The sequence below is a fragment of the Anomaloglossus baeobatrachus genome, chromosome 5 (genome assembly GCF_048569485.1).
Source record: "Anomaloglossus baeobatrachus isolate aAnoBae1 chromosome 5, aAnoBae1.hap1, whole genome shotgun sequence".
Classification (NCBI taxonomy): Eukaryota; Metazoa; Chordata; class Amphibia; order Anura; family Aromobatidae; genus Anomaloglossus; species Anomaloglossus baeobatrachus.
Window position 1 is genome coordinate 478,875,881 of NC_134357.1, and position 27,044 is coordinate 478,902,924.

At 48.1% G+C, this 27,044-nt stretch overlaps 1 protein-coding gene across 1 annotated transcript in view; it reads right to left on the reverse strand.

Moving 5' to 3' along the window:
* ABCA5 (ATP binding cassette subfamily A member 5) overlaps positions 1-27,044 on the reverse strand; it is a 279,957-nt gene that overhangs the window by 240,967 nt on the left and 11,946 nt on the right. The window contains exons 2-3 of the mRNA XM_075351788.1: positions 19,222-19,333; positions 2,278-2,488 (exon numbers count right to left, since the gene is read on the reverse strand). Coding sequence (XP_075207903.1) covers positions 2,278-2,488; positions 19,222-19,323 — 313 coding nt within the window. The 5' untranslated portion in view covers positions 19,324-19,333. The remainder of the gene's footprint in view (positions 1-2,277; positions 2,489-19,221; positions 19,334-27,044) is intronic.

The window sequence follows — 27,044 nt, forward strand, 5'->3', positions numbered from 1 at the left end:
CTAATTCTGGAAGTAACATCCGCCGTCTGTTTGATATTCCGCCGTAATGGAAAGCAGCGACGTCTTCCTGCTACAAGCCTGAGCCTCATATTTTTTTATTTCCAGGCTCGTAGCTAATGATTTGTAATGATTTTCTGTTCACATAATGTATTGTGTGCCTCAGCTTCCTATTCAAAGCGATTACTAAAGCCTCCATTGAGTCAGTGATTTGGCCAGGAGTGAGCATACTTGGGCGGTGGGTGAAGGGGGAAAGTAGGCGCAGGGTTTAGCTTTATATTTTTCATTTTTTTTTATTTATATGTTTTATTCAGCACATGAAGCGTTTCTCAGACAATTGTCATTAAACCTGAACACAAAATAGGAAATTTTCTGCAAACATTTTTAGCTCCGCTACGGATTATAGTTACTCAACTCAAGATACGGGCATCCAAGTGGGTATACAGATCAGGTTCCCATACGTCTGGTGCAGACCTGCTATATTATGGATCTTCTGTCTGCAGGTTAAATGTTATGGGGACACTACGTCATTGATTGATAAAAGTATAAAAATGACTAACCGGAGTGGATCAGTTTCTGAGATCGCTCCATGCACCCGTACTCAACATAGGACGTGCTATTATGTCCAACATCAGGAAGGAGTTAAGGGACTGTTTAACTTTTTGGGGTCTGGCGTGGGATCTGAATAATTTAAGAGGTCTAGTCTGAGAATGTAATTCAATTTAGACTTCAGGTGTATAATATATTTCAAGGATTTTATTTGGGGTCTAATATTAAGGCTCAGGTGTCGCGCCACGGACTTCGGGAAAGTCCGACGTGAGCCAAAACACAGACCAACAGGGGTTACACCATAACAAACAAAGGGTACACTGGGGATACTTTAACAATGGTGGGCCCTAGGAGTAGTGAGAGGAAAGATGGACACCTCCTCCACCTACCTGCCGCTGTACCCTGCACTCTTAGCCAGTCCCTAAACAGGTTTCTCTCCTGTCGCCAAGCAGGAACCTGAAGCCCTGAAAAGACCCTACAAAAGTCCCTGACTAAGGAGTGGGCAGGTAAGGGACGTTAGCCCCACCGCTGCAATGAAATAGTACATAAGGGAAGGTAGACACACAGGAGGAACACAACAACAGACTGCTGCAGTCAGCACTACAACTTCAACAGAGGGTTTTGAGCAACTCCTTCAACCTCCAAGACCAGCCTGAGGGTCCCAATAATGTTTTACAGGATCTGATCTGGGAGTCACATTAATGTTTTAAAGGGTCTTTTTTGGGATCAGATTGATTTGAGACCCTGACTAATATTTGTAGGCATCTGGTTGCTGATTTCGTTTATACATCTGCTTTGGGAACTGATAAAATTTGGAGTCAGATTAATTTAACACTCTGATCTGGGATCTGAATGAGTTAGGGATACGGTCTGGGGTCTTGTGCTTAATCTAAGGGTTTGGTTCTCCCACTAACAAATAATAAGTGTCATACATAGTCGTGACATGTCATTTATAGCACCGTCACCGATCAGCACTTTTAGCAGCTGCGCAATGTGCTCCAAATTCAGACTGTTTGTAGCCTTGGGTACTTAGATGATATTTATTTCAGAAAAGGGCACTTAGCATGGAACATCCACTGTAGCCTTAGGATATTTAGTTGATATGTCAGTAAATGGCACTTCCAATTTACAATGCTGTAACAGCTTGTTGCCTTAGGGTACTGAGTTGATATTTCTTTTAGAAAAGGGCACTTAAAATGCAACAGTCTGTAGCCTTGGGGTACTTAGTTGATATTTCTTACAGTAAGGCTATGTGCGCACGTTGCGTACTAGCCCTGCAGAAATTTCTGCAGCGATCTGAAGAGCACATGTGCGCTTTAGATCGCTGCAGAAATGTCCGTAGTGAGCGCCGATTCCATGCGCTCTGCCTGCAGCTCCTGCCATAGACAGAGCAGGAGCTGCCGGCAAAGCGCAGGAAAGAAGTGACATGTCACTTCTTTTTGCGCAGCGCTTCGGCAGTAGCCGAAGCGCTGCGCTCTTAAACGCCACGTGCGCACGGCCCCTGCACAATCTCCATAGACTGTGCAGGGGACGCAGGACGCATGCAGTTACGCTGCGCTACAAAGCGCAGCGTAACTGCATGTTTTTACGCGACGTGCGCACATAGCCTAAATGTTACTTACCTTGGAATCACAGTACACCAATTTGCTCCAGCTCTGGAGAATCCATATACTAATATTTTTGTAACAAGCACATATAAATCCCCAAGGTTACCCAAGGTACGGTATATACCTGAGCCGAGGCCTGCATCGATACAGTGCAAGGATGCAAGTGTCATGATGCTGTCTGTCATATTGGTAGCCGGCGTGTATCCAACAGTGAAGACCTGGTTAACGTCCAATTCATTAAGAATATCGTTTGGTGTGGCTTCATAATGCTTGTTCGGCATAACCAAGACTAAAAGCAGCCATATCAGTGACCAGATGACAGGATAGAAAATTTCCTGTATAGAAAGAAGAATAGAGCTTTGTCATAAATTAGTAGATAAAACAAAAACAAAGTCTGTAGAAAGCTAAGTGCAGCTCTGGAGTATAATACAGGATGTAACTCAGGATCAGTACAGGATAAGTAATGTAATGTATGTACACAGTGACTGCACCAGCAGAATAGTGAGTGCAGCTCTGGAGTATAATACAGGATGTAACTCAGGATCAGTACAGGATAAGTAATGTAATGTATGTACACAGTGACTGCACCAGCAGAATAGTGAGTGCAGCTCTGGAGTATAATACAGGATGTAACTCAGGATCAGTACAGGATAAGTAATTGAATGTATGTACACAGTGACTGCACCAGCAGAATTGTGAGTGCAGCTCTGGAGTATAAAGCAGGATGTATCCCAGGGTCAGTACAGGAAAAGTGATTTAATTTATGTACAGGTAAAATCAACAGTATCTTTGTCCCGTGTTAGCCAGTAGAGATAAAAAAAATTGTTTAATAGAACTGAAAGTCCTCAGTGGTTGATACCTTTTAATGGCTAACTGAAAAGATGGTAATAATAGCAAGAGACCTGAGTATTCTCAAAAGCTTGCTATTATTAACATCTTTTCAGTTAGCCATTAAAAGGTATCAACCACTGAGTACTTTCAGTTCTTTTAAACAATTTTTTAATATATGTACACAGTGACTGCAGCAGCAGAATAGTGAGTGCAGCTCTGGAGTATAATACGGTGTGTAACTCAGAAACAGAACTGCATTATTAATATAGGCACACACTTTCTCTATTTCTTTACGTCCGTTATATGTAAAGATATGAAATAGTGCTTTAGATTGACATTTCCTTCTTTTGCAAATGTTTACAGCCTTTTTTTTATAACAATATGTGAGACTTCTTTTGGTTCTACTGTAAAGATCATACATGAAAGTGGGAACACAGCAACCAGCAATAACAGTGACGTGCTCCTACCTGGAAATGTGCCAGAGCTGAACCCTCATCTGCAACATCCCAAAGGCACAGTTTACATGAGGAGCCGCTCTGCAGCAGCAATTAGTGTGACTGAGGCTGGGGACTGCGACTTGTGTCAATGAAAAGGTAGAACATGCAGAGAGCAAAGCAAAACATTCATCAGCCCAGAAGAGACTGGACAACTATTGCTGGGGCTGGGGTTACAATGGTGCCATAACTGGAGCAGCATGTTCCCGTTATTAGTATTACACAGTACATTTGCTGGTACTGCACACTGCCGTTTCTGAGCATGCATGCTCCCATTAATAGCATTCCACAGTGCATTTATTGGTACTGCGCGCTGTAATTACTGGTATTGCGCACTGCACTTGCTGGTACTGCACGCTGCCCTTACTCGTACTGTGCACTGCCATTACTGGTACTGCACACTGCCGTTACTGGTAATGCACGCTGCCGTTACTGGTAATGCACGCTGCCATTACTGGTAATGCACACTGCCATTACTGGTACTGCACACGGCCATTACTGGTACTGCACGCTGCCGTTACTGGTACTGCACACGGCCATTACTGGTACTGCACGCTGCCGTTACTGGTACTGCACGCTGCCGTTACTGGTACTGCACGCTGCCGTTACTGGTACTGCACACTGCCGTTACTGGTACTGCACGCTGCCATTACTGGTACTGCACGCTGCCGTTACTGGTACTGCACGCTGCCGTTACTGGTACTGCACGCTGCCGTTACTGGTACTGCACGCTGCCATTACTGGTACTGCACGCTGCCATTACTGGTACTGCACGCTGCCGTTACTGGTACTGCACACTGCCGTTACTGGTACTGCACGCTGCCATTACTGGTACTGCACGCTGCCATTACTGGTACTGCACGCTGCCATTACTGGTACTGCACGCTGCCATTACTGGTACTGCACACTGCCGTTACTGGTACTGCACGCTGCCATTACTGGTACTGCACGCTGCCATTACTGGTACTGCACGCTGCCGTTACTGGTACTGCACACTGCCGTTACTGGTACTGCACGCTGCCGTTACTGGTACTGCACACTGCCGTTACTGGTACTGCACGCTGCCATTACTGGTACTGCACGCTGCCATTACTGGTACTGCACGCTGCCATTACTGGTACTGCACACTGCCGTTACTGATACTGCACGCTGCCATTACTGGTACTGCACACTGCCGTTACTACGGGGGTCGTTTACAGAGCCACCTGTACATGTCCCCTTGATTATGTGGGAAAAACTATACGAGAATTTCGGAGAAGGGTGGGGGAGCACCTATCCGACATTCGAAATGGACGGGATACTCCAATTTCCCGACATATAAATTCCATACATCACGGTGACATTAAACATATTCGATTCTCCGTACTTGAAGTAGTGAAACATAGCCCAAGGGGGGGGGGATTTTGATAGAATCCTACTACAAAAAGAATCTGCATGGATTTTTAGAATGGGCTCCTTGTCCCCAGGAGGACTAAGGCTCTGTGCGCACTAGACCTTTTTACCCCCGGATTTACCCGTGGATTTGCCGCGGAAATTTCTTGAGAAATGTCTGCAATCTTTGTGCAGACATTTCCCAGCAAATTCTATGAAAAAAAAAAATAGCTGTGCACACTTGTGCGGATTTTTCTCAAGAAATTTCCTTGAGAAGAATTTCTCGAGAAAATTTCTTGAGAAAATGAACATGTCCATTATTTCCGCAGGTACCCTGCGGATTTCGGCAGTACAGTCTGCAAAAATCCGCAGGGAACCACCCGCGGGAAAATCGCGGCAATATCGCGGCTATTCAGCGGGTAATCCGCAGCAAATCCGCGGCAAATCCGCGGCAAATCCGCATGCGGATTTGGTGCTTTTTCCGGAGGTCCGGAAATCTTTCACTCCCAGAAGTTTCTCAAGAAATTTTCTTGAGAAACTTCACATTTCTAGTGCGCACATAGCCTTAATGAGCTGCTTGACCATTGAGGAAGGATTCTCCAGTCGTGCTGTATGTGTGTTACCCACCAATACCATCTGTAAATAATACACGAACTGCATGTGACTTGGTTTAAAATTGGCCACAGCAGCCTTTATTACCTATTATTTACATACTAACACAAGGGGGCGCCGTCCAACGGGCGACCCCAACAAATAACAATAGGTAACACAGTAACCAATACAGTAAATATACAACCCTGAGTAGGCCCAGTCCAGGAACCACTTCTCACCCCAGTATCCCTGGCCGCAACACACCGACCCAGAGATGAGGTATTAATCACCTACGGATTAACCCCCCAACTTTGCAGAACCCCGTGCCTGCAACATCCCGGAACCTGGAGCCACCATACCAAGATGGTGTCTCTCTGTCCAGTTACCATTGCCTTCAACCGCCTCTGGACCAGACCTACCCCCCGCTGCTGTGACAAAGAAACAACCCAGACCAAATTCCCCTCGGCATTAAACACAAGGGAGGGTGGGCGGGGATCGTTCCATATCCGGAAGTCAAGAGAGAGGGGGTAAGTCAAAGTCCTTTACTTACACCCCTCAACTGTCCCACCTCTTCCTCCAGGGAACTCCTCCTACCCACCAATCCCTTTACTCTGCCTTATAAACAAACCATTCCTGTTTCCATTAACCCCATCACTCCTTCCCTTCCCTCTAGTCATGTCGCCCCTCCACCCTATGGGTTCCATGGCTTTCTTGACCATTGAGGAAGGATTCTCCAGTCGTGCTGTATGTGTGTTACCCACCAATACCATCTGTAAATAATACACGAACTGCATGTGACTTGGTTTAAAATTGGCCACAGCAGCCTTTATTACCTATTATTTACATACTAACACAAGGGGGCGCCGTCCAACGGGCGACCCCAACAAATAACAATAGGTAACACAGTAACCAATACAGTAAATATACAACCCTGAGTAGGCCCAGTCCAGGAACCACTTCTCACCCCAGTATCCCTGGCCGCAACACACCGACCCAGAGATGAGGTATTAATCACCTACGGATTAACCCCCCAACTTTGCAGAACCCCGTGCCTGCAACATCCCGGAACCTGGAGCCACCATACCAAGATGGTGTCTCTCTGTCCAGTTACCATTGCCTTCAACCGCCTCTGGACCAGACCTACCCCCCGCCACAGGACAGGGCACGTGACTCCTTACGTGGCCTGGACCCGCCACACACCAAAAGCTTGTACCACACCTCCACGCAATCCCAGCGTCCACAAAACAGCACCAAGCACGTGAAGATGCACCCCCATCGCATCCCCAAAACCACCAGTTCAGCGCCACCAACTTTTGGCGCCGCCCCCCCAATAAGGCTCGATTGATACTGCCTATCGCACGAGCCACACGCCATTCCAACCTGGTCACACTATCAAAACTACCCCACGATTAAGCTCAGGTATGTCTTACACAATGCAACAACCAACAATTTTTTTTTTTTTTTAAAACATTCATAAATAACTTCTCGAGATACCAAATCGCTGCCTCCAATTTACTGGACCAGTACCATCGACCCGTCCAGACCCAACTGGCAACATTCAGGCGAGCCTCAGACCGTCGAGGCCCCGAGAACCAACGAATGCCCAAATATCCAAATGAGGCACACCCTCACCACAAAAACCCAGGGGTTATAAACCCACAGATAACACCAACCTGTTACGCCAACCCATTCCACTCCCAAAAGACTCAAATGCCCCCATTGCCTTAACCCGATAACAACTGAGGCCAAACGTAACACCGAAACAAGAGGACTCCCACCTCCCAATACTTCTCACAACCCTTTTTCTGAGCCCACCGAGGGGCCTCCGTGGCAGCCCAATCCAGAAGGAATACGACCCATAGTATTCCGGGCGCCCACCCCCGCCACCTGCAATCAAGTCTGCAGCACTGCCACAAAATGGTACCTTAACAAACGCGACACAATAATGAACCTGGGCGCCCTCACAACATAATTCCGCACCCGGGACCGCGTATAACAACACCAACCTTCACCACCCGCCTAATCTAATTCGGTGAGCGACAAAGCCGGCGCTCAACCCACTGCACCACCTCGGACACATCCTCCAACATCCAACCTCCGCTCTTGACCGTAGATGGGCTGACCAACCCCACAATCTCAAAGCCCCCCAAAAGGCTAACACAAACCGTTTTGGACAAGGGAAACAAAAACCCGCTCGTGCTCAGATGAACATAGCCGCCACAAACCACTCACCAAACGCTGCCACAAAACAACGGAGACGGACCCTTGTATCCCGCTCCCTCACACCCTTACGACCAAACCCTTCAAGGCCTGCCGCGCCCTAAGATCCTGCGAAAACATCTCTCCACATCTAATCCTTAACAAGACAGCCACAGCCGCCACCCTCTGCTCCACTGCGGACGCCGGCCTAGCAGCCTGAAAACCGTTACTCACCACTGCCAACGCCACCATCAAATACTCCACCGGGCCTTCCTCACACATTGTCCCAAACGTTATCCGCGCCACCCATACTTCTGAATATCAGCCCCAAATAACCTCAGTCACTGGGCACCGAGCCGCTCCCCAACACAGCCACACCAGACTCCACAAGCCCTCCGGACACACCGTGCCCACCTCGTCTGCTACCCGGCCTCAACTCCCGAGACCTGCAGAACTGGAAGGAAACACAGCAGCTGCTATTCCCTTGGCGAACCCCAGTACTGGTTGCGCCACGCATAACATTTTTTTTTTTTTTTTTTTTTTTTTTTAAAACACATCCAATTGAGAAACCAACTGTCGCAAGTACGCCACCCTTGGCCCCAGGATTAGCAAACCAACTATTAATCGAATTCTCCACCAACTGATAGCCAGAATGACAGAACACCTTCCTCTTGGAAAAAACTGCCAACCTCCACCACCCGACCACTACCACCGATTGGAAGCGCTACCCCACAATGCCCAACCAGAAAACAACTGGACCCGCTGCCTCCGAGTACCGCAGCTACGTTCCATCAGGTAGCACCTTACCCAGCCACAATCCGCGGCCACTAAATGGCCGTAAGAAAAAACCTCCTACACCATCAGATCATCATTGATCTCCCTCCTGACCACACACAAAGGATCCGATGGCTGCACCCTTGGCGCAGCCATCGCCAGCCGTCCAGCAGACACGCACCCCAGCGGCGTAACTCTGCACCCGTGGTTCGACCGCCCCTGCAAAGACTGCACCGCCTGAAACCGCACCGTCTTAGCTGACCTAACTGCCTCTATCGCAGCCCATAGGACCACACCATTACCCACGAATCCTACCCCTCTGACCATAACATCAAACTTTATCCCCACAAACCGTATCACTGGCGTTCGACCCTCAGTCTTCGCCTGCGCCAACAGGCCCAAAAGAGTATCCACCACCATCTGTAATAAAACAATCAACCCCAACGAATCATCAACCCGCCAACCCGATGTAAAGAGAATCAACCTATAATGAATAAGAGGTGTAAGCTGGGACACACCACGCACAAACCACTCCACCAAGAAATAACCGCCTCCAAAGGAACATAAAATGGGACAACAACCCATTAGCACCCACCGATCAACATAATAATAACTCCCCTCCCCACCGCAGCACCAGAACTGCTAGCTAGCAGGGTGGACCAGTAACAACCTAAATGCCGCCTCCAAATTCGCCTTTGCCATCAATGCTCCCCGGCTCACCGCCTTTACCAAATCCCACCCTCTGTCAAACGACACATAATAAACCGCCGACAATTCTGGAGCCAAGCAGGCATACACCGATGACTCCTCCAGATAAGATACGTTTTGAACAAGCCGAAATATATACATCTATATACGGCTCATTTCCGGCACTACCCCCCAACAGAGAAACCCAATCGTGACAAGGAGGGCCCCGAATGGCCCACCCATCCTGCCCAACACCACTTCCTGACCCCTCTTTCCACTGACAACCACCAGGTGTCCCCTAGCCCAGCGCAAACTTCCAATAAGGAGGCAAAGATCCACCAATATAAATAGAATGACGCAGAATTACTATGTTCCTTACCACAACCCAACACTTATGCTTAAGACAACCGTCCGCGCCAAATCTGCACCACCCATCCTTCTATTCCCCCCAAAAAACCCTCATCGTCCGTGTCGCCGGGGTTCCAAACCCCGAACAGCCAACTACCCCCCAAAAAGGGGGGGGGGCTGACTAGGAGCCGCCATCCACTGCAGCCATAAGGATGTGCCCGTATGATCCTACCGCATACTGGCACGCAACACCTTCCCTTGCTGAAATTACTCGGCGTACTGAAGCCAGACTAAACCGCCATATGACCTAACAAGCCACCCCAAATGGATCCATATAACCGAACCATGCCGAACCAATTACCCAATTCCTTCCCCCGATACCCTTGCCAAAAAACGCAAATGCCCGCAGCCACGTTGCAAATGTACGAGGGTGAGCCTCCACCGGCGCTCCCCTCCCTCTACTTATCCTTCCTGGAATCACTTGGCTTAACCTAATCCAGGTGAAACTGTTCCCGGGGGAGCAGCGAAACTATTGCTACACGTTCCCCATTCAAATCTTATCCCTCACATCCTCCAGCAAGTGAGCCCCCCCAGCGGGCCTTTGAAGCACCCATACCTCTCACACTTGGCCACTGTCAGCCAGACGCACCACCTCATCCCCCTCTTCGTTCCTCACCACTCACTCTGTCACAGCCCTTGCCGCCTCTGCCCGAAAATGCTCCTCTGCCGCCTCATGCGCCCTCACTCTGCCTGCCGCACCTGCGCCTACTAACCACCGATCCCGTCCATGCCGCCGGCGGTGCATGCGCACTCTCCACAACCGTATACACCACTTCAGTAAACCCCATACCTGGTCAAAACACCAACCCACTCGGCGCTGCCGTGTCCGCAGCCGCCCCCCCCCAGCCCTGCCAAATCCACGGCCGTCTCACCCGACCGCGACCCGGCATATCCTGGAATAAAAATCACGCCATCCGGACGTCTGATTCATCCGTCGCTGCTTCCTCCTCCTCCTCGCTGGAGCCGACCGCCTCTGGCTCATGTAATGCAGACGCCGCCGAAGCGCTGCCACCACCACGGCCGTCCTCCTGGTACGCCGCGTGGGCACCATCCTCCAAGCTCCATCTTCTGTCCCGCGGCGACAACCCCGGAAACCGTCCCGTCCTACGGGCTGCCACCGCGGGCCTTATCTTCTGGCCTGACCCCCCCTTGCTACCTGCAAGGACAGGGGGTACCTGTGGCCCGACCCGCTGCCAGCAGACTCCCATCCAGAGCCGCCAGCCTCCTGCCCTCCTGGGCCCAGAAGGCATCCGTCCGCCGGGCCCTCCCCCCCTTGGGGGAGACCGCCGCTGCCGGGAGCTGCACGCCTGCTCTGGGTGACCAGGCGGGGACCGCAGGGCCCCCGCCGTCACCCCCACGTACCGACGCCTCCCGGGCATCCGTCGCACCATGCTCGCCTGCCCTGGTGCCGGACCCCTTGCTGGCTGCAGCCCCCCGCCCCCCCCCCCTCCACCCGCGGGGGGGGGGGGGGTAACGCTGGCCTCCGTCCTCGCCGGGCGCTCTCCTGGCCAGGAGCCGCCGCATCCAGCCCTCCTGGGCCCCATGAAAGCCTCTGTCCGCTGGGCCCTCCACCTCCTGGGGGAGACCGCCGCGGCCGGGAGCTGCAACCTGATCTGGGTGACCAAGCAGGAACTGCAGGGCCCCTGCCGTCACCCCCACTCACCGGCGCTTCCTGGGCACCCGTCGCCCCAGGCCCGCCTGCCCTGGTGCCGGACCCACCACTGGCTGCAGCTCCGCGGCCCCCCCCCCCGCCTTCCGCGAGGGGTAAAGCTGGCCTCCGTCACCGCCGGGCGCTCTCCCCGTCCGGGAGCCGCCGCATCCAGCAATCCAGGCCGCGGCTCGGACCGGAAGTAGGCCGCAGCCAAGCCACGCCCCCCTCCCGGCTGCCGCGGCCCGGACGGAGATTCCTCCCGCGGCCGGAGCAGCAGCTGAGTACTGCCCTGCCCACGTCCTACCGCGGAGGGTCCCCGAAGGGGCTCTCGCATCTCCTCCTCGCTCCCCCCGCACACGGCAAGTACCTGAGATATGAGGGAGGGGGGACGCCGCCCGCAGCTGACAGGGGAGCGAGGGGAAAGTGCCAACGGGTTAACCCCCAGCAGCCAAGACGTGGGACCGCGCTGCCAGGGGCCCGTGCACTGCCATGATGAATCCGCTGCTCCCGGGTAGCAGCCATCCTGTCGCACGTCCGGATCGTTCCATATCCGGAAGTCTGGTGATGTGAGGGGCTGGGGAACCTCCATCATGACGTCCTTGTACAGATCTTTGTGTCCTTCTAAATACTCCCACTCCTCCATGGAGAAATAGAAGGTGACGTCCTGACACCTTATAGGAACCTCTCCAGTCAGATCGTTCCATATCCGGAAGTCAAGAGAGAGGGGGTAAGTCAAAGTCCTTTACTTACACCCCTCAACTGTCCCACCTCTTCCTCCAGGGAACTCCTCCTACCCACCAATCCCTTTACTCTGCCTTATAAACAAACCATTCCTGTTTCCATTAACCCCATCACTCCTTCCCTTCCCTCTAGTCATGTCGCCCCTCCACCCTATGGGTTCCATGGCTTTCTTTCCTTTAATTGTTTTCTACCTACTTAGATTTTGAAGGACTTTATTGTTCTATATCCTTACGCCATTATTCTAGAGCCATTCTAGACTCACTTGTAACAGGGTTGGTGCCTCAGGATTGGAGGATTGCTGATGTGGTACCGATATTTAAGAAAGGTAAGAGGGTAGATCCAGGCAACTACCGTCCAGTAAGCCTGACATCAGTAGTATGCAAAGTTTTTGAGGGCATTTTAAGGGATGACATGCAAAAATATATTGCAGAAAATAATATGATAACTGACAAACAGCATGGATTCATGAAAGATAAGTCGTGTCTAACCAATCTGTTGGGGTTCTATGAGGGGGCAAGTGCAAACCTGGATACTGGTAATGCAGCTGATGCGATTTATTTGGACTTTGCAAAGGCATTTGATACTGTACCACATAATAGACTTATACTAAAGCTCCAGAAGCAAGGACTGGGGGAAACTATATGCAACTGGGTTAAGGAATTGGCTAAAAGATAGGAAACAAAGAGTAGTCATAAATGGTACATTCTCTAAATGGGCTATAGTCAGCAGTGGGGTGCCGCAGGGATCTGTGCTAGGACCGATTCTTTTTACTCTCTTTATTAATGACCTTGTGGATGGGATTGATAGTAAAGTGTCAGTCTTTGCCGATGACACCAAACTATGTAGGATATTAAAAACTGACCTGGATAGTACAATATTACAAAAAGATCTGGATAAGATGTCAGAATGGGCAGATACTTGGCAAATGAGATTTAATGTTGATAAATGTAAAGTAATGCACCTAGGACGGAGTAATCCTATAACTGCGTATACATTAAATGGAAGTAAACTCGGGACTACAGAACTGGAGAAGGACTTGGGTATTCTCATTACAAATAAGCTGAGCAGCAGCACTCAATGTCAAGCAGCAGCTGCTAAAGCAAACAAGATTTTAGGGTGTATAAAAAGAGAGATTAGATCCCGTGATTCCAACATATTGTTACCCTTCTATAAATCACTTGTAAGGTCACATCTGGAATACGGGATCCAGTTTTGGGCTCCACATTTTAAAAAGGACATTCAGAAGTTAGAGTCAGTTCAAAGGCGGGCAACTAGACTACTACAAGGAATGGAGGCCTCCCATATGATGACAGGTTGAAAAAGTTAGATATGTTTAGCTTAGAAAAAAGACGTCTCAGAGGAGATCTCATTTATATGTATAAATACATGTGTGGTCAATATAAAGGACTGGCACATGACTTATTTCTTCCAAAGACAGTACTAAGGACCAGGGGGCACTCACTGCGAGTGGAAGAAAAGCGATTCCGACAGCTAAATAGGAAAGGGTTCTTTACAGTTAGAGCAGTCAGACTGTGGAATGCCCTACCACAAGAGGTAGTAATGGCAGATACTATAACAGCTTTTAAAAAAGGGCTGGATGATTTCCTCAGTACACAAAACATTGTTGGTTATAAATGACTTAGTGACTAAATGTAGAACTGGTGGAGGAAGGTTGAACTAGATCAGGGGTCTCAAACTCAGCTGGGTGTATGGGCCGCATATAGAAAAAAAAAAATGAGGGGGGCCGCATTATTTGCAGGACAAAGTGAACATTTTTAATGAATCCATGTTTTTTTTTCTATACATCTTGGATCACTTTTGTAAACATTTTTCGCTTGTTTATTATAACAAACGTGTACTTTTTTTGTTAAGTTTATATACAGAAAAGCATTTTTAATGTAAATAAAAAAAGTCATGCTTTAGGATTTTTTTTTTTTTTTACATTTTATCACCTTCTTGTAATTGTTTTACAATTAGCAGCATCATATAGTAATCTTAGCCAAAATCTTGTAGTAATGTGCCCATCCGTGTGCCCTGTAGTAAGGTGCTCATCCTTGTGGTATTGTGCCCAGTAGTATAGTGCCCATCCTTGTGCCCTGTAGTATTGTGCCCAGTAATATTGTTCCAATCCTTGTAGTATTGTGCTCATCCTTGTAGTATTGTGCTCTGTAGTATTCTGCCAATTCCCGTAGTATTCAGCCCATCCCTGTAGTATTGTGGCCATCCCTGTAGTATTGTGGCCATCCCTGTAGTATTGTGGCCATCCCTGTAGTATTTTGCCAATCCCTGTAGTATTCTGCCCATCCCTGTAGTATTGTGGCCATCCCTGTAGTATTGTGGCCATCCCTGTAGTATTGTGGCCATCCCTGTAGTATTGTGGCCATCCCTGTAGTATTCTGCCCGTCCCTGTAGTATTCTGGCCATCCCTGTAGTATTGTGGCCATCCCTGTAGTATTTTGCCCATCCCTGTAGTATTCAGCCCATCCCTGTAGTATTCTGCCCATCCCTGTAGTATTCTGCCCATCCCTGTAGTAGTCTGCCCATCCCTGTAGTATTGTGGCCATCCCTGTAGTATTCTGGCCATCCCTGTAGTATAGTGGCCATCCCTGTAGTATTCTGGCCATCCCTGTAGTATTGTGGCCATCCCTGTAGTATTCTGCCCATCTTTAGTAATACGCAAACAAAAAAAAAAAATCTCCTCACCTTTCCTGCGTTCCCTGTGTGCCCACAATCAGTACTTGCAGAGTTTTGGATGCAGCGTGCTTCAGCTGCGTCCAAAACCCTGCTATGTATGGTAAAAGCACAGTGGGCATGGGATTTCTAAAAATCCCATGCCCACTGTGCGTGTACGGCCCGCAGTGAAAACGGAACTGCGGTGTGGCTTCCAGAGGCCGCAGCATGTGAATTTATGCTGCGGCGTCTGAAGCGTCCTCCCTAGGCAGAGCACAGCGAGGAGACCGCAGCGGCCCGAACCCCTGATCGCAGGCACGGGCAGCTGCGGTCTCCTAAGGAGCAGATTTGCGGCCCCGCCGATCAGGACGCGCTGTGTCCAGCACGCAGCGGGTCCTGATCTTGAGCACGTACCTTACCTGCTTGTCGCGGCCCGTGATGATCGCGGCTCTGTGCTGAGGGTCGGCGCCGGCAGGAACTTCACTGCATTTGAATCCATTTGCGGTGCAGCGCAGAGGAGCTGTGTCTGGACCAATGGCTGCTGCCTGCCAATCAGATGCAAGGAAGTGACGTCGCTGTATGACGTCACCTCCTTGCATCTGATTGGCAGACAGCAGCAGCAACTGGGATAGAACTGACAGCTCCTTGCGCGGCACCGCAGATGGATTCAAATGCAAGTTCCTGCCGGCGCCGACCCTCAGCATAGAGCCGCGATTTGTCACGGGGTCTGCGGGCCGCAACAAACAGCCTCAGGGGCCGCATGCGGCCCGCGGGCCGCGTGTTTGAGACCCCTGAACTAGATGGACCTAGGTCTTTTTTCAACCTAAGTAACTATGTAACTATGTAAAAATGCCGATGGCATTATCCAGATTACTGGAGAACATCTTATATATACTTTTTATCTACTCGCCTTAAGAATTTAGGACTATGTAATAACTTATTTAGCGCCTATGTAAACATGGGTTATATGTCATGTATTCTCTGAATATTCCTAATGAAGAATTTTTGAATATTATGTATACATCCGTGAAAGAAAAAAGTATTTATGTAGGCATGATCTGAGCTATGTAGAATGCCTTATATGAATTTAAAATATAGTATTCTCTATCTCTAATATTGAAAACATGATTATTATCTATATGACTGACTAGACATCTAGCAGTGATCCCATGTATGCGCAATGTTGTTGGATATGTCCTTTATATATTCTTTATATATTTTATCATGAACACATCGTTGGATTATTTGCAACTGTCTGACATAAATACATGTTCTTTGTCTTTGTGAATCAAGACGAATGGTGACCAAATGGTCTGTGACCAAATGATCTGTATCTGTAACGGATTGCAGTAAATTAGCAATTTTTGAATATTTTTCACCTATGGTGTGGTGTTATGTTAATAATAAAATAAATATATTTGGGAATATTTTGTCTGAATTGTGCCGATATATATTCCCTAGACTTATGAGTCATAATTGTTACATTACAGGTACTGCACACTGCCGTTACTGGTACTGCACGCTGCCATTACTGGTACTGCACGCTGCCATTACTGGTAATGCATGCTGCCATTACTGGTACTGCACGCTGCCGTTACTGGTACTGCACGCTGCCGTTACTGGTACTGCACACTGCCATTACTGGTACTGCACGCTGCCATTACTGGTAATGCATGCTGCCATTACTGGTACTGCACGCTGCCGTTACTGGTAATGCACATTGCGGTTACTGGTACTACACATTGCCGTTACTGGTAATGCACGCTGCCATTACAGGTACTGCACACTGCCGTTACTGGTACTGCACATTGCCGTTACTGGTACTACACATTGCCGTTACTGGTAATGCACGCTGCCATTACAGGTACTGCACATTGCCGTTACTGGTACTGCACACTGCCGTTACAGGTAATGCACGCTGCCGTTACTGGTACTGCACACTGCCATTACTGGTACTGCACACTGCCATTACTGGTACTGCACACTGCCATTACTGGTACTGCACGCTGCCATTACTGCACACTGCCATTACTGGTACTGCACACTGCCATTACTGGTACTGCACACTGCCATTACTGGTACTGCACGCTGCCATTACTGGTACTGCACGCTGCCATTACTGGTACTGCACGGTGCCATTACTGGTAATGCACGCTGCCATTATTGGTACTACACGCTGCCGTTACTGGTACTGCACGCTGCCGTTACTGGTACTGCACGCTGCCGTTACTGGTACGGCACGCTGCCATTACTGGTACAGCACGCTGCCATAACTGGTACTGCACGGTGCCATTACTGGTACTGCACATTGCCGTTACTGGTACTGCACATTGCCGTTACTGGTACTGCACACTGCCATTACTGGTACTGCACACTGCCATTACTGGTACTGCACACTGCCATTACTGGTACTGCACGCTGCCATTACTGGTACTGCACGGTGCCATTACTGGTAATGCACGCTGCCATTACTGGTACTACACGCTGCCGTTACTGGTACTGCACGCTGCCGTTACTGGTACTGCACGCTGCCGTTACTGGTACTGCACGCTGCCGTTACTGGTACGGCACGCTGCCATTACTGGTACAGCACGCTGCCATTACTGGTACTGCACATTGCCGTTACTGGTACTGCACATTGCCGTTACTGGTAATGCACGCTGCCATTACAGGTACTGCACACTGCCGTTACTGGTACTGCACGGTGCCGTTACTGGTAATGCACGCTGCCGTTACTGGTACTGCACACTGCCTTTACTGGTACTGCACACTGCCATTACTGGTACTGCACGCTGCCATTACTGGTACTGCACGCTGCCATTACTGGTACTGCACGGTGCCATTACTGGTAATGCACACTGCCGTTACTGGTACTGCACATTGCCGTTACTGGTACTCCACATTGCCGTTACTGGTAATGCACGCTGCCATTACAGGTACTGCACACTGCCGTTACTGGTACTGCACGGTGCCCTTACTGGTACTGCACGCTGCCGTTACTGGTACTGCACGGTGCCATTACTGGTAATGCACGCTGCCATTACTGGTACTGCACGCTGCCATTACTGGTACTGCACGCTGCCATTACTGGTACTGCACACTGCCGTTACTGGTACTGCACACTGCCGTTACTGGTACTGCACACTGCCGTTACAGGTACTGCACGCTGCCATTACTGGTACTGCACGGTGCCATTACTGGTACTGCACGCTGCCATTACTGGTACTGCACGCTGCCATTACTGGTACTGCACGCTGCCATTACTGGTACTGCACGCTGCCATTACTGGTACTGCACGGTGCCATTACTGGTAATGCACGCTGCCGTTGCTGGTACTGTCCCGGCACACTGGTCACGTCTCTACATAGCTCATGTAAACAGAAAACCTCAACCTGCCTGACACTCGTGTAACTCGAACCTCTGTTTGGCTTGTCACTCAGCTACTATGAGGAGGACAACTGAAACTAGAGGAGGGGGGCGGACGACGTAAAGCTAAAAATGTCTGCTGTGCAAATGGGTAATCCAGCTGAACGGCTGGGGCTCCACTCATCAGATAATAACCCTCTGTCGATAGCCGGAGGGAATGAAGAGTTCAGCGATTCGATTACGGCTTTCCTAATGCTATCATCATGGAGCGGCACTGGAGATATAAGGGTGGCTGTTAATCCTCTTGGCCTTTGGTGATAGATCAGGGGCCATCATGACAGCTGGGATAGGTCAGATGTGGCTACTGGATTGCTCGGAGGCTCAGCTGGGCCATCATTGAGAAATGAATTAATATACAAAGCCTGGCGTCACTAATTGGCCAATTGTGTAATGCATAAAGTTTTCACAAGGTCTATGGAGACTGAATGACTCCCTAACCCTTGAGATAAGCACAACTAAAAGGAACCCGGACGCCAATAATCCTACTACCGACACCTTCAAAAAAAATGTGGTGGAGCTCAAGGGGAATATGTTAAAGGGTTTGATTTTTGTAGATCAGGAGCACACCGCTCCCCAGCCTACTAATGCCAGGGGGACGATGCGCTCCTGATGATTGCAGGTTTGATCCAAAGGTATGGCTGAACTGTGCCTCTGCACCATGGGATAGCTTCAAAGAAGCGCTTGCAAGATCAATTTCTTTGCCTAGGAAACTGGCCACCTCCGCTAAACTACAGAAGTGGCTGGTAACCAAAGCAGCAAGCACTAAAATAATTGAATTATAATCCATCCGTACAGATTTTAGCTTTGGATCTGCAGCAGTTTTACTAAATCTCCTCCAAATCTTAAGACCATGGAAATTGGATGTCTAGAGTGCAGATTTGTGATGGTTTAGGTAAGTAAAAAAACAAAGCCCAATTTTTCAAAATTGCTTCGAATTACCGAAAAATCGGCAGGTTACCGCTCTGGATCAGAGTAGTGCAGAAGATTGGTAATGACAGTATAGAGGCTTCTGGTATCCAAAAAAACAAGTCTGCACCAAAGTCCACAAGGTTTGGTGAGGGCTTTTCTTGCAGATTCTTGGTTGGACCCGGCCTTTTTTCTTTTCTTCCTGCTATTATTACACAGCGTTTTCCATCTATGGCAACAAGCCCACATTCCCTTGTGTTTCCCAGTGAACGTGAAATACACGCAGAGCTGAGCTGCAGAGAAAATCTCCCTGACGTACCTGCAATGTGTCCTTCTTTGTCCTACATTTCACTAGGTAATTCTTGTACAGGAGAGTTCTGGTCTGCGCCCACACGCCCACATCTTTCATGTCCGAGGACATCTTATAAAACCTGCAAACAGAAAAAAGACAAACATTCTCAGCACACATTAGTCTTATGAGGGTAGAAGAAAACACAAACAACCCCCAGATCGGCAACACTGCTCGAGAATTGGATATGGGACATCTGTAAATACACGCCATCACTTTCCGATCTCTGGAGGTCTGACCTCTAGGACCACTTCCAAGTTCTCCCTGCAGAGCGGCGCTCTCCTTCACCTGCAATGCAATAATGTGCAGCTGACCCAACAACGTTTCGCAGTTCCCTGCATTGTCAGGTGGTTGGGAATACAGCTCTGCAGGAAAAACAGTGAAAAACACACAGTGATACACCAGCGCAGCACCCCTCCATTCTCAGGAGTCCTAGAGGTTTATTCCTCCCCGATTTATAAAATTGTATTACAACATAAAGTATATTGTGTTGTCTACAAATTTTTCGGATTGTTTTATTTTACTGGATCCTATCCTGTGTTCATCATGTATTATTTCTTGTTGTCGCTTGTTGCATTGCTTTATCTAATATGTTCTTTCATAACAAATTATGCTATATTATTGAGGATACACTATTTGTTGGTGATATAAAAATTTATATTTCATTCTATTGTGTGACATAGTCGTATTTTCTTGTATCCACGGTATGGAGAAAAGAATGTGCCCCCCTCATATTACACAAGAGGAGCTTTTCTCACCTCCCATCCTACATCCATGGACATTATATGGAGTCGGCGGCCCCTTTCTGCTCTTCTGGGAAGGATTACTACAAGATTTTTGAGGGGTCTGTGGGATTTTTTGACCCTTAATCTAGAAGTGCATTCGTGAGGTCAGACCCTAATATTGGGGAGAGGCCGGGGTCACAACCTCAGATAGTTTATCCCAAAGGTGTTGAGGTGTGGGCTCTGTGATTCTGGTCAGGTTCTTCCACCAAACTCCCCCAACTGTGTCTGTATGGACCTTGTGCACTAGGCAAAGTCATGGGAAACAGAAAAGGGCCTTCCCCAAAGTATTCCCACAAAGCTGGAAGCTACAATTGTCCTGCAGACAATCTTGTGCTGAAGAATTAAGATTTCCCATCAACGGAACTAAAAGGGCAAGGCCAATAGTATTATCCCTCCTCCACCAAACTGTACAGCGGACACAATGCAGTCAGGCGAAGAACGTTCTCCATTCACCAAACCCAGACTCGTCCATCAGATACAGTTAGAAGTGTGATATGTAACTGCACAGAACACGTTTCCATCAAAGTCCAGTGATGACGGCTTTACACCGCTCCCTCCGACGCTCGGCATTGTGCTTGGTGATGTACGGCTCGGCAATGTGCTTGGTGATATATGGCTCAGCATTGTGCTTGGTGATGTACGGCTCAGCAATGTGCTTGGTGATGTACGGCTCGGCATTGTGCTTGGTGATGTATGGCTCAGCATTGTGTTTGGTGATGTACGACTCGGCATTGTGCTTGGTGATGTACGGCTCGGCATTGTGCTTGGTGATGTACGGCTCAGCATTGTGTTTGGTTATGTATGGCTCAGCATTGTGTTTGGTGATGTACGACTCGGCATTGTGCTTTGTGATGTACGGCTCAGCATTGTGTTTGGTGATGTACGACTCGGCATTGTGTTTGGTGATGTACGGCTCAGCATTGTACTTGGTGAAGTATGGCTCAGCAATGTGCTTGGTGATGTACGGCTCAGCATTGTGTTTGGTGATGTACGACTTGGCATTGTGTTTGGTGATGTACGGCTCGGCATTGTGCTTGGTGATGTACAGTTCAGCATTGAGCTTGGTGATGTACGGCTGCGGCTGCTCGGCCATGAAGCTCCTGACGGCCGCAGTGTTTGTGCTGATGTTACCAGAGGAGGTCTGGACTCCGCAGTTCTGGAGTTGGCAGAGTGTTGGGGACTTTTCTGCTGCTCAACACTCGGCCCCCCGCTTTGTAATGTTATGGGGTCTCCACTTCAGGGCTGAGTTGCTGCGGTTCCTTCCACTTCTCACTCAAAGGTGATGGGGGAGATTCAGGAGGGAAGAAATGTCATGAACGGACTTGGTACCCCGGTGGCTTCTAATACAGGACTGCACTGGTATCAGTGAGCTTTTTATTCTGTCACATTCTAGTAAAAGCAGATGGCATGACGGCGGCACAGAGGGCATACATTGGAGGCCAAATGTTATAGACTGGGATTAATGAGGCCGGATTTTATATACAAAGGGTGAGGGACCAGATGTTATACACTGGGTGCAATGGGTCCGGATGTTACACAGGGGGCAGTGGGTCCAGATGTTATATACCGGGGGCAATGGGGTTAGATTTTATGCATCAGGGGCAATGGGGTCGGATGTTATACACATAGGGTGAGGGACTGGATGTTATACGTTGGGGAGAATGGGGCCAGATGTTATACACTGGAGACAATGGGGCCGGATGTTATACACTGGGGGCAATGGGGCGGATGTTACACAGGGGGCAATGGGTCCAGATGTTATATACCGGGGGCAATGGGGTTAGATTTTATGCATCAGGGGCAATGGGGTCGGATGTTATACACATAGGGTGAGGGACCGGATGTTATACGTTGGGGAGAATGGGGCCGGATGTTATACACTGGGGGCAATGGGGCCGGATGTTATACACTGGGGCAATGGGGTAAATAAGAAACCAGAATTCAATGATTAAGATGTTGGATTTCTTCTATTATGCACTTCGGTCTAAATGAGGTACTTCTAGCAATAATACCGCTAATGGCATAACTTCATTAATACTTCCCGGTTCTATATGTGGTTGAAAATAAAAATGGCTACAAATTACTGTAGTTTCTGTACGCTTTCTGCACAAAGCAACAATAATACATAAATAACAGCTGCGGATGTTTCTTTGGGTGCAGTCGGGAGGGGGTTTAGCTCTGTCCACATTTGGCGCTCCTGGCAGCATGTTTTCCTGGCAGAGGAGAACGCTGTTTATCTCGCTTTCATCATGTTTATACACAGCGTCTTCTCTCCCTACTACATCCAGACAGAAAACAGGAATACAAGATGACTGCCAGTTCCAAGTGCTATGTTTAACGACACGAAGGACCACGTGTTTCTTATAGCGTCACACATTCACCGCATCTGTAAATCCCCACCACACACATGTCCTAACTCCACAGCAAATCACAGAGGAAGACGGGCTGACTGCATAAATCAAACTAGGCCCCTGAGGGAGGTGAAGGAAACCTAAGAAGAGCAAGACTCCCTTTATTGGGTTACTTGATACCACTTCCACAAGATGGCCCGGTTTGATGAACAACATCATAAGGACAGCCAACTGCACCACTTACCCGGGGAGGAGTTGGTACCAGGATGGACTAAGGTAGACAACAGGCCTGTGGAGGCAGACTGACCGGGCCATGTTTTGCTGGAAACCTTGTGTCATGGCACCATGGATGTAACATATACCCCCTACTTAACAATATACGGGACCACCCATCATGGCAGTGGATTCCCTTTTCCAGGATTCCCAGTGCCTCTTTCAAGAGTAATGATTGGTCAGGAATAATTTGAGGAGCATAACAAAGAGATCATGTCATGGGTGTGTCACGGTTGACTGTACAGCAGTAGAAGGTCATTGCGTTTGGCTACACCACAAACTCCTCCCTTCCATCCTATTTTTCCTTTTGCGGTGTAAATAGAATTCTATGCTTCTTCTCTGTTTGGAGTTAGTCCTTTTCCTTTTAGAACCCTGAGGATATCCTCACCTCTCAGCTGTTAATCCTCATCACTAACCCTTGTGTCCTTAAATACCTACATTTACCCTTGGTGTTTGCTAGTGATAAAGTTACATTTCTATACAGTCTTGACTGTAAGCATTCGGCTTGTAATCACCTGGAGAAACATTGTTGTATGTTGCTGTACTCTGCCTCAGTCATCGTGGAAATAAGTTGTTTGTTTACTTAACAAAATTTGTGTTTCCTGTGTATCCTTTACAACTTAGTGGGGTTGACTAAGCACTCATCCCATCCGTTCCTTACCTAGGGTCCAGTTCATGGTGAGCTAGGGTCAGGTATCATGCTCGGCGCATAGGTAAGAAATCTACCTAGGGTGGTCAGGGGAACCAGAGGCCAGCGGAAGGTTTGATCAGGGGTCACCATCTCGCCCTTCCCTAGATACAGGGTTCCCCTCTTCTCTTACTTCCCTTCCCTTGGGGCTGCCCTATACCTAGTGTTGCAGATCAATGTCTCAATCTGTGAAATATGCTGGAAAAACAAGAGGGCCACATTCAAGATCCAAGAAGATCGTATCGAGCAAATGAGTAATACGTGAAAGATCTGATACCAGATACTTGTGGAGTCAATGAGCCCAAGCACGAGGGAATCAGTTACAATAACAGATTATTATTTATTGCTATGGTTGATCAAATCATGGGGAAGGTACAGTAGCTCCGTCTGGTCCTCCGAGATATTATCCCACAAGATAAGACACTTGTAAGAAAGGACTAAGTGGGCACTTCTGCATCCTTCTTCCAGAGGGTTAAAAGGTTGCATGTGATGACTCAAAATAACACCTATTCAATAAAATGAGATGGCTGGAAAATTTTAACAAAATGACCAATATCTTGAGATTTCTAGCTTTCATTATCCATTATTGAGGACTGTCGCGCAACATCTTCTGCCCAACCACCACCCCATTCATTCTCTCAGGGTCGGCCGTTCAGCAGCCCTATAGGGAACAAATGGAGCGGAGGTTGAATCTGCGCACTGCCTCTCCATTCTACTGGGGATAAAAGAGTGAATCTCAGGGAGCGGTCAGACCACCACCGATCAGTGAGGTATCACCTAACCTAAAATAAGGGAGAGTAAAACCTTACAGAGAATAAAATGTTCAAAAGAATAAAAAAGGCAAAAAGAAAACCTCAAACAACTAAGTAGATTGGAACAATGGCGAAGGCAAGTGGGAAAGAAGAGGAACATGTCCTTCGTCTACAATATACCTTCCAGAGCATCAGGGACAGACGAAGCAGTCTATGCTAATTCACCAGGATAGGTTTATAATCATCTGATTTTTGGAACTCGGTCCAATAAAACCATACAAGTGTGAGGAGGTCAAAGTGGTCGTAAATTTGGGAAGCCATTTCTTCAGTGTGTCTCAAATTTTCAACTTTTTTCCAATAAATCCAAAGTTTAAGAAGCAGCTCAGTTCACTTTCAGAGCGCCGGTATGATAAAAACCTTGATTATGACTTTAAGGAAAGTGCACGGCAATATGAACTACTGTAAGGTCAAAATAAAGTGGAGTTTTCTCATTTTTGTTTTTTTACACATTTTTGTCATGATTGCCAATGTGCAGATTTTATGAAGCTGTGGGATTTTAATCTATTATTTGTTCTCGTACAATCTTCAAAATCTTGAAATCTTGATATCTAACATATAACAGAATTTAGGAAATGCCTTTTGGCCTCAGCTTTATGATCTTTGACGAGTGTTATCTGAGTTTCTGAAGCTGCAGATTTAGCTGAAAACTGAATGTTATACTCGGAAATTATTCTTATCATTAACTCCTTCACAAGGCCACCTGAATCGCAAAATCATTCTTCGTCACTTACTTCTCCATCACTTCCAGAACATGACAGGTCCTTAAAGAATTGAATTCTGCAGCAGTCATATCACACCTCGCCTTGGGCCATGTGTCCCTACTGAAGTGAGACATTTGCTTTTTTCCTAGAGAGCAGAGATAATAATGATGAATTCCATGCCAAAGTGTCAGTGATTCAAGGCCAATAGTGATCCAGGGCCGATAGTGATCCAGGGCCGAAAATGATACAGGGCCGATAATAATCCAGGGGCAATAGTGATCCAAGGCTGATAGTGATCCAGGGCTGATAATGATCCAGGGCTGATAGTGATCCAGGGACAATAGTGATCCAGGGTTGATAGTGATCCAGGGCTGATAGTGATCCAGGGCCGATAGTGATGCAGGGACAATAGTAATCCAAGACCAATAGTGAATCAGGGTCGATAGAGACCCAGAGCTGATAGTGATGCAAAACTAATTGGATCCAAGACCAATCGGCCCCCCAGGGCCGATAATGAACCAAGGTCAATAGTGATCCATGGATAGTTTTGCTACAGGGCCAGTTGTGATCCAGGGCCAATAGTGATCCAGTAATCCAAGACCATTAATGATCAAGGAACAATAGTGACCATAGGCTGACAGTGATCCAAGGCTGTTAATTATCAAAGGCTGATAGTGATCCAAGGATGATAGTGATCCACTGCCAATACTGATAGAAGGATGATTGTGATCCCAGGCCCATACTGATCCAGGGACGATAAAGACCGAAGGCCGATAGTGAACCACCTACATAGTGTATAGTATGATCCTATATGCAAATGTTATGTATGTGTGTTATAAGCTAAGTAGTTAAAACAATAAAACCACCTTCCTATTATTGTGTAGTTCCTACTTTCTTTTCTTTACTAATTGAGGAACGGACCCCACCAGATCTGTGAAGGAGTCTAGTGAAAATTGTCATCAAGACATAGCAGAAGATATTTCAGGTCCTAAGCATTGCTTGGTGAGGCCTCCATGGATGAGATTTGTTTTTCTAGTACTTCCAACAGATGATCAATAGGACTGAGATCTGGAAATTTGGAGATAAGTCCTCACCTTGATGACTTTATCATGTTCCAGATACTATTTGTGACTGACGATTATCATGCTGACAGAAGTACTGCCGTTAGGGAATCCCACTATAATGAGGGGTTGTACTTGGTTTATACAGTGGTTATTGTAGGTGGTCACATCCACATGATGCCATGACACAAGGTTTCCAGAAGAACACTCTTCCTTTGCTGGCCTGTCTTCGTCCCATAGTTCATCATGGTACCATCTCCTCCCCAAGTCGCACACAAACCCGGCCATCCACATGATGGAAAACATCATGTGACAAGGCCATTTCTGCCATTGATCCATGGTCCAATTACAATTATAGGGACATCCTGTGGTACATGGCGGTTCAACATGGGCACACTAACTGATCTGCAGGCACACAGCCCTATACACAGCAAACTGCGTGTCCTAACACCTTTCTATCATAGGTCGTATACTGGAAACACCTCACAAAACCTGCAGTATACTGGGAACACCCCACAAGACCTGCCATATACTGGTAACATCCCACAAGATCTGTCATATACCAGGTACACCGCACAACACCTGCCGTATATTGGAAACACCCCACAAGACCTGCCATATACCAGGAACACCCCACAAGACCTGCCGTATACCGGGAACACTCCACAAGACCTACCGTATACCGGGAACACTGCACAAGATCTGCCGTATAGTGGGAACACTCTACAAGACCTTCCATATACCAGGACACCCCACAAAACCTGCCGTTTACCGGGAACACCCCACAAGACCTGCCGTATACCAAGGACACCGTACAAGATCTGCCATATACCAAGGACACCGTACAAGACCTGCTGTATACCGGGAAAACCCAAAAAGACTTGCTGTATACCTGGACACCCCACAAGACCTGCCATATACCGGGGACACCTCACAAGACCTGCCGTATACACGGAATAATCCACTAGACCTGTTGTATACCAGGAACACACCACAAGACCCGCAGTATACTGGAAACTCCCCACAAGACCTGACGTATACTGCTAATACCCCATAAGACCTGCTGTATACTGGGAACACCCCACAAGACCTGCCGTATACCGGCAACAACCCACAATACCT